At 33.9% G+C, this 12,983-nt stretch overlaps 1 protein-coding gene across 1 annotated transcript; it reads right to left on the reverse strand.

The window, feature by feature from the left end:
* Window positions 1-11,857: 11,857 nt before the first annotated feature.
* LOC108311947 (olfactory receptor 4L1-like) lies at window positions 11,858-12,779 on the reverse strand. Its single transcript, XM_017539606.1, is given in 2 exon segments — window positions 11,858-12,584; window positions 12,586-12,779. Coding segments are annotated over 2 exon segments (921 nt in total).
* Window positions 12,780-12,983: the final 204 nt, after the last annotated feature.

Consider the following 12,983-nt stretch of genomic DNA (forward strand, 5'->3'; position numbering starts at 1 on the left):
GTAGGTGAAGGGGAGGAAGGCAGCAAATCACACAGCCACGTGTGTACCTATGCAACAATTTTGCATGTTCTTCACATGTACCCCAAAACCTAAAATACAATAAAATAAATAAATGGGGGAAAAAAAAAAAAGACTCTCATTCTCTAAGAATGTCTTATTTGACCTGGATTGTTATTTTCTTAACTCCAAATACAAAAATACAAGTTTTCTTTATTTTAATTGCAATAAAATATAATTCTTTGCAGTTAAATTTCCCCCTTTCTAGCCCTCTCTTTAGTTATGATTTTGGCATTTGTGTTTTATTACTTATGGTCCTATATAACATTGTAAATGCAAATAGTGTGATAAACATATTATATATGTAGAGTAATTAATATATCAGGATTATGTAACCTACAAGTTTACACTTGGATTTAGGAATTAACACCATTGTGAAATCCTGGATACTAAATCTTTACCATCTAGTGATTTTATTTTCTGCTCTGGGTTTGAAAGACACAGTATTTAAATGTACTCCTTGCAAAGAGGCATAAAGGAGAAAACTAATTTGATTGCTATTACATTCCTCAGAGACTGGCAGTACACAGCAATGGGGATTGTTAAAACATCTCTTCTGCCATTATGGAAAATATAACACTGTATTTTACCTATCAAATTGGTGACATTTTAAAGCAACAATCAGTACTCAGGAAGGTACAGAAAGAGAACTAGAGATGAATTATGAGATTTTTTGTGTGATAGTCATACATACTATTGCTGAAATTATTTTTTACAATAAACATTGATAACTATTCTATTCGTGCAAAATATTAATATTTATTCTGGATTAGTAATCTTATATCAACAAATAAAAATGTATGTATTTACGATGTGCAACAAATGGCTAAATCAAGCTAATCAACATATTTATGACCTCACATAATTATCCTGTTTTTGGGTGTGGTGAGAACATGTAAAATTTACTTGCTTATAAATTTTCAACAATATAGTATATTGTTGTTACCTATAGCCACCATAATGTACAGTGGATCTCTTGAACTTATTCCTTCTATCTAATTGAAACTTTGTGTTCTTCAACCAAAATCTTCCAAATAATCCCACAACCCAGTCATGGTAACCACCATTCTACTGTCTGTTTCTATGAGTTTAAATTTTGTTTTAGAGTCCACATGTAAGTGACATCATGTGGTATTTGTCTTTCTGTGCCTCGCTTGTTTCACTTAACATAATGTCATCCAGGGTCACAGATGTTGTTACAAATTATAGGATTTTCTTCTTTTCTAAGCCTGAATATTGTTTTACTGTGCATATATACCACATTTTCTTTATCCATTCATCACTTGATAGACACATGGTTTTCATAACTTGGATGCTGCAAATTTTTATTTTAGATTCATGAGGTACAGGTTCATTACAAATGTGAAGATTTGTTACATGAGTATATTATGTAATATTAAGATTTGGGGTACAACTGATCTCATCACTTAGCTAGTGAGTATGATACCTAAGATTTTTTCAATCCTTACCTTCCTTTCTCTCTCCTTCCCACCTCTAGCAGTCTGCATTGTCTACTGTTCTCATCTTTATGTCAATGAGTACCCAATAGTTAGTTCCCACTTACAAGTGAGAACATATGATATTTAGCTTTCTGTTCTTGAATTGTTTCACTTAGGATAATGGCCTTCAGTTACATTCATGCTGTTGTAAATAACACAATTTCATTCTTTTTATGGATGTGTAGTATTCCGTGATGTATATTTACCACATTTTCTTTATTCAGTTCACCATTAATGGGTGCCTAGGTCGGTTCCATGTCTTTGCCATTGTGAGTAGTGCTGTAATGAACATATGAGTGTGTCTTCTTAGCAGAATAATTTTCTTTATATATATACCCAGTGATGAGACTGTTGAGTCAAATCGTAGTTCTAAGTTCTTTGAGAAATCTCCAAACTGGTTTTCACAGTGGTTGCACTAATTTACATTCTCATCAACAGTGTATAAGCATTCTCTCTGCTGCCTCACCGATATCTTTTATTTTGTGATTTTTTAATGTGAGTCATTCTGGCTAGTGTAAGACGATATCTCATTGCAGTTTTGATATGCATTTCTCTGATGATTACTGCTGTTAAGTATTTTTTCATTTGTTTGTTGACCATTTGTATGTCTTCTTTTGAAAAGTGCCTATTCATGTCTTTTGTTTCCTTTTTAATGAAATTACTTTTTTTTTTTTGCTTGTTGCATGAAACTTCTTATAGATTCTGAATATTAGACTTGTTGGATCCATAGCTTGAAAATATTTTCTCCTACTCTGCAGGTTTTATGTTTACATTGATAGTTTCTTTTGCTGTGCAGAGCTGTTTACTTTAATGAAGTTCTACTTGCCAGTTTTTGGTTTTGTTGCAATTGTTTTTGAGGACTTAGCCATAAATTCCTTTCAAAGTCAATGTCCAGAATGCTGTTTCCCAGATTTTCTTCTACAATTCTTATAGTTTGAAGTCTTACTTTTGCATCTTTTTGAGTTACATTTTGTATATGGTGAAAGATAGGGGTTCAGTTTCATTCTTCTGCATATGCCTAGCCAGTTATCTAACTGCCATTTGTTGAATAGAGAGTCTTTACATAATTGCTTATTTTTGTCAACTTTGTCAAAGATCAGATGGTGTAGGTATGCAACTTCATTTCTGGGTTCTCTATTCTATTTCATTGGTCTATGGGTCTGTTTTTGTACAATTATCATGACGTCCTAGTTCCTGTAGCCTTATAGTATAGTTTGAATTCAGGCAATGTGATGCCTATGGTTTTATTCCTTCTACTAATGATCACTTTGGCTACTTAGCACCTTTTAAAATTCCTTATGGATTTTAAAAGTTTTTTTCTAATTCTGTGAAAAATGACATTCCTAGTTTAATAGAAATAACCTTAAATCTGTAGATTTCTTTGGACAATACAGCAATTTTAACAATATTGATCCTTCCAAGGGATATTGGCCTATAATTTTATTTAAGTATTCCTATCTAGCCTCAGTGTCAGAGTAATGGTGGCCTTATAAAATGAGTTTGGGCCAGGCACAGTGGCTTATGCCCATAATCCCAGCACTTTGGGGGGCAAAAGTGGGCATATCACCTGAGGTCTGGAGTTAGAGACCAGGCTAGCCAACATGGTAAAACCTGTCTCTTCTAAAACTACAAAAATTAGCTTGGTGTAGTGGCAGGTGCCTCTAATACCAGCTACTCAGGAGGTTGAGGCAGGAGAATTGCTTGAACCCAGGAAGCAGAGGTTGTAGTGAGCCAGGGTTGTGCCATTGCCCTCTGGCCAGGGCGACAAGAGCAAAACTGCATCTCACAAAAGTTTGGAAGTATTCCTTTTTCTTTAATTATTGGATGTGTTGGAAAAGGATTGATGTTAGTTCTGTAAATATTTGTCTGATGATCTTTCAGTTCTGGAGGCACTATATTCCAACACCTGGGATGATTGCTTTGATTCATTGTTTTATTGACACACAGACTTCTACCTTTTGGTGGAGTTTGATATAAGAAAGGAATATTAGCATGTCTAGTATACAGTGGAAATAGCCATTCTACTTGAGCATGTTTGGTAAAGTCTGTGGGACTAAAATTGTCTGTGCTGGAAAAATACAGCATTTGTAGGTTTTGGCAAACCCTAATAGAAGAATAAAAATGTTATGTACCGTGAGACATAGTGTCTATAGCAGAGCTGAAAATATGAGTTTTAAACCAGCTCCCCGATTTCACTCTGTTCTAATAAGGATGAAATGTCTGATTATGAAACTTATGTTGACTATGGAAACAGAGCTATCTACAAAAAAACCTGAGTTATTTGATATTAATATTCACTAGAGAGCATCAAAAAAGTCATGAAACAAATAACATAATGCCTCATCCAGTTGATATAAACTACTCACTATTATTGAAGTAGTCATAATAGTAGAAAAGCAATTTCTGTATGGACCCACTGCATGGCTTCCTACTCACCAAGGTCATGCTTGCTATGGTGCAATAAATGTCATCAACGAAACCAACTTTAACCCCCTAATCTGACACCATCTTGTAGACAGAATAACCAGCCACTGGGACAAATTGATGATATCGACCTATTTTATTCTAGATGAGACAATTACTCATCTTCAAGGGACAATATATACAGTGGGCATAGGCTTGCATTCTATATTTACAGGGCACTATCTAAAGATATATACATAGTTTAATCAAAGAATTATAACATATCTGAATCCAAGTTGTAAGTGTTGACCAATAATTATGGCTCTATTGGACCTATCATTTACAGGTTATTTTAAACATATAACTTAGATCACATTAAAAAAAAAAACTGTATGTGCTAACCCCTCTTTACACCTTTAAACGTTGCATATCCCTAAACAGATTATTGCAGCTATTACTATTTTTTCTAATATACTTGTAACTAGAGAAAAATACCCATATATTTTATTTTTCAACTTTTATTTTAGGTTTAGTAGGTACATGTGCAGGTTTGTAACATGGGTGAAATGCATGTCACTGGGGTTTGGTGTACAAATAATTTTATCACCCAGGTAGTGAGTGGAGTATCCAATAGGTGGTTTTTTGACCATCATTCTCTTCCCACCCTACACTATCAAGTAGGTCCCAGTGTTTACTGTTTCCCTCTTTGTGTCCATGTGTACTCAGTGTTTATCTTCCATGTACAAATGAGAATATGCAGTATTTGGTTTTCCCTTTCTGTGTTAATTCACTTAGGTAATGGTCTCCAACTACATCTATGTTGCTGCAAATGACAAGATTTCATTGTTTTTATGGCTGCATTGTATTCCATAGTGTATATGTGCTACTCTTTTTTTTTTTAATTCAGTCCAACACTAATGGGCATCTAGGTTGATTCCATGTCTTTGCTATTGTGAACAGTGCTTTAATGAATATAGAAGTTTGTGTTTCTTTTTGGTAGAATTCTCTTTATTCATTTGGATGAATACCCTAGTAATGAGATTGCTGAGTCAAATGGTAGTTTTAAGTTCTTTGAGAAATCTTTAAACTACATTCCACAGTGGCTGAACTAATTTACATTCTCATCAGCAGTGCATAAGAGTTCCCTTTTCTCTGCAAACTCACCAATATCGGTGTTTTTCTTTTTTTTTTTTTAATTTCTGTAATAGCCATTCTGACTTTTGTGAGATGTGGTATCTCATTTTGGTTTTGATTTGCATTTCTCTAATGACTAGTGATGTGGAACATTTTTTCATATGCCTGTTGGCCACATATATGTCTTCTTTTGAGAAGTATCTCTTCTTGTCTTTTGGCTACTTTTTAACAAGGTTTTTTTTTCTTGTTTGCATGTTTAAGTTCATTATAGATTCTGGATATTAGAATTTTGTTTGGTGCATAGTTTACAAATATTTTCTCCCAACCTGTAGGATGTCTGTTTATGCTGTCAACTGTTTCTTTTGTTGTGCAGAAGTATTTAGATATGATTTGTTTTTGTTACCATTAATTTTGGAGACCTAGTCATAAAATCTTTGCCAATGCCTAAATGATATGTCCTAGGTTTGTTTCTAGGGTTTCTATAATTTTATATCTTACAGTTAAGTCTTTAATTCATAGTGAGTTGATTTCTGTATAAGGTAAAAGGAAGAGATCCAGTTTCATTCTATGGCATATGGCTAGCCAGTTATTGCAACACAATTTATTGAATAGGTAGTCTTTTTTCCATTGCTTATTATTGTTAACTTTGTTGAAGATCAGATGATTGTAAGTATTTGGCTTTATTTTTGGGTTCCCTCTTCTGTTTCATTGGCCTGTGTGTCTGTTTTTGCAGCAGTAACATGCTGTTTTGTTACTGTAGCCTCGTAGTATAGCTTGTAGTTGGGTAGTGTGATACCTCTTGTTGTTTATGATCAGAATTGATTTAGCTATTTGGGCTCCTTTTGGGGTTTGATTTGAATTGTAGAATACTTACTATTGAATTCTGTAAAACATAATATTGATAGTTTGAGAAAAATAGCATTTAATCTGTAAATTGCTTTGGGCAGCATGGCTAGTTTAATGATATTGATTCTTCTAATTTATGAGCATAGGATTTCTTTCCATTTGTTTGTGTCATATCTGATCTATTTTAGCAATGTTTTGTAAGTTTTATTGCAGAGATCTTTCACCTCCCTGGTTAGCAATATTTCTTGGTATTTTATTCTTTTTGCGGCTGCTGTGAATGAAACTGCCTTCTTGATTTGGGTCTAAGCTTGGATATTATTGATGTATAGAAACGCCAATAATTTTTGTACATTGATTTTGTATCCTGAAACTTTACTGAAGTTGATTTCAGATCTAGGAGTCTCTGGGCAGAGATTCTGTAAGTTTTCTAGGTATAGAATCATATTATTTATGAGGACATATAGTTTGACTTTATCTTTTGCTATGTTTATTTCTCTCTTTCTCTCTTTCACACACACACACACACACACACACACACACACACACACACACACATCGCACACTCACTCACCTGAATATTCTGGCTAGGACTTCCAGTACTATGTTGAATAAAAGTAGTGAGAGTGAGCTTTCTTATATTGTTTCATTTCTCAGGAAAAATGCTTCCAGCTTTTGCCCATTCAGTATGATTTTGGCTGTCAGTTTGTCATATATGGTTCTTATTATTTTGAGGTATGTTTCTTTGATGGCTTATTTGTTGAGGGTTTATTTTTTAACATAAAAGGATGTTGAATTTTACAAGAATCTTTTTCTATGTCTGTTGATATGATCATGTGGGTTTTATTTTTTATTTATTTTTATTATTTTTTATTGCATTTTTAGGTCTTGGGGTACATGTGAAGAACATACAAGATTGTTGCATAGGTAGCCAAGGACTTCATGACCAAAACACCAAAAGCATTGGCAACAAAAGCCAAAATAGACAAATAGGACCTAATCAAACTCCACAGCTTCTGCATGGCAAAAGAAACAGTCATTAGAGTGAATCAGCAACCAACAGAATGGGAAAAAAATTTTGCAGTTTACCCATCTGACAAACGGCTGATATCCAGAATTTACAAAGAGCTAAAACAGATTTACAAGAAAAAAACAAACAAGCCCATTCAAAAGTGGGCAAAGGATGTAAACAGACACTTTACAAAAGAAGACATACATGAGGCCAACAAACATATGAAAAAATGCTCATCATCACTGGGTTTTATTTTTAGTTCTGTTTATGTGATGAATCTAATTTATTGATCTGCATATGTTGAATCAACCTTGCGTTGCAGGAATAAAGCCTTCTTGATTGTGGTAATATTAGCTTTAAATATGCTATTAGATTTGATTTCCTAGTATTTTGCTGATGATTTGGGTAACTATGTTTATCAAGAATATTGGCCTGAAGTTTTCTTTTCTTGTTGTTGTGTCTCTGCCAGATTTTGGAATAATGCTGGCCTCATAGAATAAGTTGGGGAGGAGTATCTCCTTTTTGATATTTTGGAATGATTTCAGGATTGGTACTAGCTCTTTTTTTTAAATCTGGTAGAATTTGGCTGTGAAACCATATGGTCCAGGGCTTTTTCTGATTGGTAGATTTTTTATTACTGATTCAATTTCAGAACTTGTGAATTACTTTTTTATGAGACAAGGTCCTATTCTGTTGTCCAGGATGGAGTGCAGTGACATGGTCATAGCTCACCAAAGCCTCAAACTCCTGGGCTGAATCAATCCTTGCATTCAGCCCCCTCAGAGTTCTATTTTTAATGGCCATGCTAAATATATAGGTAGTTTACACAGCTTGATTACAGTATTAAAATATATTGAGTTTGACTGTACATTATTTTTATCAGTGAGTTTTATACCTTCATATTTTTTATACTACTTAATAGTTTCCTTTTAATTTGAAATGTTCCCTTTAACATTTGTGAGATAGGTCTGGTGGTAATAAACTCTCTCAGCTTTCATTTGTATGCAAAAGTCTTTATATATCCTTCAACACTCAAGTATTGCTTTTCTGGATACAGTATTCTTGGCTGCTAGGTTTTTTTCTTTAGTATTTAAATATCTCATCCCAACTCCTTCTTGCCTATAAGGCTTTTTCTGTTTGTTTTGGGAAGGCTGCTGTCAGGTATATGGGAACTCTCTTGTATGTTACTTGTTTCTTTTCTCTTGCTCCTTTCAGGATCCTCTCTTTGCCTTTCATTTTATACAGTTTAATTATACTATATCTTTTGGCATTATTGTTGGGATTGCACCTGACTTGGTGCCTTTTGTGCCTGAGTGTATGTATCTCTCTCTAGGTTTGTTAAGTTTTCTGTTATTTTTTAAATAAGTTTTATAATGCTTTATCCTTTTCTACTCCCTTCTAAACCCAAATAACACAAATATCTTCTTTAAATGCTGTCCCATAAATCTTACAAACTTTCATTGTTCCTTTTAATTCTGTTGTTTTTTCTTCTCTGAGTATTTTTAAATAGCCTGTCTTCCTAACTCACTGATTCTTTTTTCTGCTTCACCTATTTTTGGTAATGATGCTTTCAACTGAACTTTATTTTATTCATTGTATTTTTCAGCTTCAAAGTTACTATTTGATTTTTATCATCATTTTAATCTCTATGTTAAATTTCTCTGACAAATTTTAAAATTGTCTCTAAATTCTCTTTAAGTTAACTGAGCTCCCTTAAAAACAGGTAGTTTGAGTTATTTCTCAGGCAGATCATAGATCTCCATCTCTTTAGGATCATCGATTTGCATCTTATTTCATGCCAGTGATGTCAGTTTCTCTGGTTGTTCTTGATTCTTATGGTCATGTTTCAATGTCTGTGCATTGGATAAAATAGGAATGCATTGCAATCTTTGCAGCCCGGCTTTTCTGTGGTTGCCCTTCTACAGTAGGCCTGTTTAGGACTATTGAGAAAACTGTTGTGGTTCCTAAGCCTGTGACTGTTGAAGTCATTGTCAGCACCACAATGACTTCAGCTGTTACAGGCTTAGGAACCACAAGGTACATAGTTGCTGATGTTTCTGGTTCAGAATTCTTATTATGGGAGGATATGAATGGGTAGCCCTTCTGTATTTTGGATGATGTCACTCTAATTCTTGAGTTATCTGAGCTGAGGCTCAAAGATTAATCTCTACAAATGTATTTTATTTTCAGTGAGAATTTGTCTTTATTTCTGCCATACCCTTCTTAGAAAAGTATTTCCTTTAATCTTCATAAATCAAGGCTGAGACACACTTTTTTTTCTTGATGTCCACTTTTGTTAGGCTGGCTTTCTTACACTTTTTTTTTCAGAATCTGAACCCTCAGCATTGCCTCCAGTCTATTTCCTTACCTGTTCAGCCTCAAAGTCCAATGCACAGTGGTTTCTCAATTTTAAACTTCTATTTCTAGAAGCTCTAGGCAATAAATATATAGATGTTCTCAGAGAGGGCAATGGTTCAGTGCTGGTTTACCTTCCTGGAATAGAACTAAAGCTTTATATTGGGCCTCAGGTGTGATTTTACTTTTTAAAAAATAGCTTTAAGTAATTTAAAAGATGTTTTAAATAAGTTTAGCAAATATAGATGCTGAGTGTGCTATACTGACAGATACAAAACTCTTACACAGTATTTTATCAACTAGAATATAATCCTTTCTACAAATGGATGCATATTTTACCTTTTAAATGATTGAAATTTCCTTAATTTGGGGTGTGTTATAATGTATGCCTGTGAAGTTTCTTGTTACTGTAGTTTACTATGTAGCAAAGAGTCCAATATAATTTGTAATAGCAAGTATTCTAAACTTGCTGTATTTCGATGAGATTGGGTCCTTTGTGGGGCCATGGATGAACCTAGAAACCATCATTCTCAGCAAACTGACAGAGGAGCAGAAGATCAAACACCGCATGTTCTCACTCATAGGCGGGTGTTGAACGATGAGAGCACATGGACACAGGGAGGGGAGCACTACACACTGGGGTCAGTTGGGGGGAAATAGGGGAGGGACGGTGGGGGGTGGGGAGCTGGGGGGGGATAACAGGGGGAGAAATGCCAGATGTAGGTGAAGGGGAGGAAGGCAGCAAATCACACTGCCACGTGTGTTCCTATGCAACAATTTTGCATGTTCTTCACATGTACCCCAAAACCTAAAATACAATAAAATAAATGGGAAAAAAAAAAACTTGCTGTATTTCTTCTCTTCCATTTGCTCTAAATTTATTATGTATTTAATTCTTTTTGCATTTAATTACAGAGCTCTAATTCCTGTAATTTCATTAGGGAAATATATGAGTACCATATGCCTTGTGTACTTATCTTCTCAACATATCACATCTCATGGTAAAGAATACCTTGTAAAACAAATATTTATTGTGATGTTCTCCATAGTAGTAAGTTAAATCGAATATTATAATTCTAGAATATAGTTATTTCAATATGTATGACCTACTTTTCTTTTTTCAATATGTATGAACTACTATGTATCAATCTGTTCTAGGTGCTTGACATCTATAGAACTCACAGGCTAAAACAAAGCACATATTAATCTATAATTACACAAGCAATAATTACCATAATATATGAGAAGGATGGAATTGTAGTATGCCATAAATGAGTAAAACAGGGAAATCTAAATTGGCCAAGAACATGTAGGAAAAGTGATCTAAAATATAATATTTCATCTGGGTCTTCTGAGAGCTTGTTAGCTGGATGAAGAGGAGATGAAAGATTATTTTATTTTAAGTAAAGGGAAGAGTTTAGAAAAAGTCCTTAGTTAACAAGATGTCTGGTGTTTTGGAGAACTTGAAAAAAGGACAATGTAACTCTACTATTATGGAAAATAAGAGATTGGAGTAAAATTCCAGAAGCATGCCATGTTATGAAGGCCAGTTAAGAATTCGAACCTAAGTCTTCATGCCATAAAATAGTTTTAATAGTTTAATTGAGAATTACATTTGTATAATCTCACTCTGGCTACTTGTAGAGAATGCATTGAATAGAGGGAAGGATTTATGTAACCGTCTTAGGATTAGTTACAAAGCTCTATCACCTAGCACAAGCAAGAAATGATCGTGTCTTTCATTAAGAGAAAATATGTAAGCTTAACCATCAATGCATACTATTTCAAATTTTGAATACACTTCTCACTTCCCTCTCCAACATGCACAAACATCAGATTTAGATTGTAACTGCAAAAAGGGTTAGAATTCTAACAGAAGAAAATATAGCTGTAATTTTATGTAAAGCCCTTAGAAAGGTAAAGCTACATGGTGTATTACACAAAATAAAAAGGCTTTTGCTTTTACTTTTATTTATTGAAGTTTGAAAGTCAGCTGTGTATACTTACATTCCTCAGAACATTTGGTTTCAAGGACTATTCTTTGTAATTCTATTGAAATTGTTCTTCCATTGGCCTTTTTTCTTCTGGCATCTTATAATCACTGTACTGTTCAATTTGTGGACTCATTCTTGTTTTTTGCCTCCATTGATTCAAGAAATTAGAATTGTTTTTCTCATTAACGTTATTTAATTTATGACATGTTCATGGTACCTCATTTAATAGAATAACATTAATTATCAATATACATTAAAATAATCTCAAAATATTTATATATTCATTTGCAGTTGTTTCTTAGTAATGAAATATTGCATGTATATCATTAAAATATTCAATAATCTTTTTATGTCTATTTATGTCTATTTTTATGTCTATTTTGCTGCAGATCTCTAATTATCCTTAGGTTTATTAAAAAAGTCTTAAACGTAAAATTTAATTTAGTATTGTTTATATTGATTATGATTACAACATAAGAAAAGTGAAATGATACATTATACATAATCTATTCAAACTATCTTATCATAGTATTTAAAAGTTAATTATACAGTGCTAACATCTAGAAGTTCTGTGCAGAGCTAACATGTTGGAGCCATAATTTTCTCATGGCCGCTTGCATATTCTTATTTCTCAGAGTGTAAATAATTGGATTGAGTAAGGGTGTGATAACCGTATAAAATACAGCAAGAGTTTTATTACTTGCCAAACTACTGAATGGCCAGGCATAGATAAAAATACAGGGTCCAAAGAACAGAGTGACCACAATAATGTGGGCAGACAATGTGGACAGAGCCTTGGAGAGCCCATCTGAAGATTTTTTTGGTACACTGACCAGGATGACAATGTAAGAAACAAGCAAGAGGATGAAACAGGTAAAAGAGAGCAGCCCGCTGTCAGCAATGACAAATAATTCCAGGGTGTATGTTTCAACGCAAGCAAGCTTGATCACGAGGGGAAGATCACAAAATATGTTGTTTATGACATTGTGGCCACAGAAAGGCAAGTTCACTGTTAAAACTATCTGGCTCATGGTGTGTATAAAACCAATTATCCATGAAAGTGTCACAAACCCCTTTAGCAGCCTGTGGCTCATGATTATCCTGTAGTACAGGGGTTTACATATGGCTACATACCTGTCAAAGGCCATGATTATCAGAAGTGTCATCTCAGCACCCCCAAATAAGTGCATAAAGAACATCTGGATCATGCAGCCCCACACAGAGATGGCCTTGTGTTCAGTGAGCAAATCTATGATCATCTTGGGTGTTGTGGCAGTGGAGAGACACATTTCCAAGGAAAAAGTACATGGGAGAATGAAGGGTTGAACTACATGTCACTGTGACCATAATGAGAATGTTTCCCACCACAGTAGCACTATAGATCAAGGAAAATGTCACAAAGAAGAAAATTTGAAGTTCCCATCGTCCAGAAAATCCTAGTAAAATAAACTCAGTCACTAGAGATCCATTTTTAAAATCCATTTACTCAACTCAGAAAGGTTTCAGAAGTTCTTCACATACAAAGAGAATTAAAAAATAAGTCACAGTTAAAATCAATATTTTCTTATTTCTATTAGTTGATAATAGTTGATGATATGAGATATATAATTTTAAAAATATCAATACAGCAATATTTAAAATTTGAGATTAGCTTATGTATTATATCGCTTTGAAACAATATTTCTA

Source organism: Cebus imitator, unplaced genomic scaffold (genome assembly GCF_001604975.1).
Source record: "Cebus imitator isolate Cc_AM_T3 unplaced genomic scaffold, Cebus_imitator-1.0 Scaffold119, whole genome shotgun sequence".
Lineage (NCBI taxonomy): Eukaryota > Metazoa > Chordata > Mammalia > Primates > Cebidae > Cebus > Cebus imitator.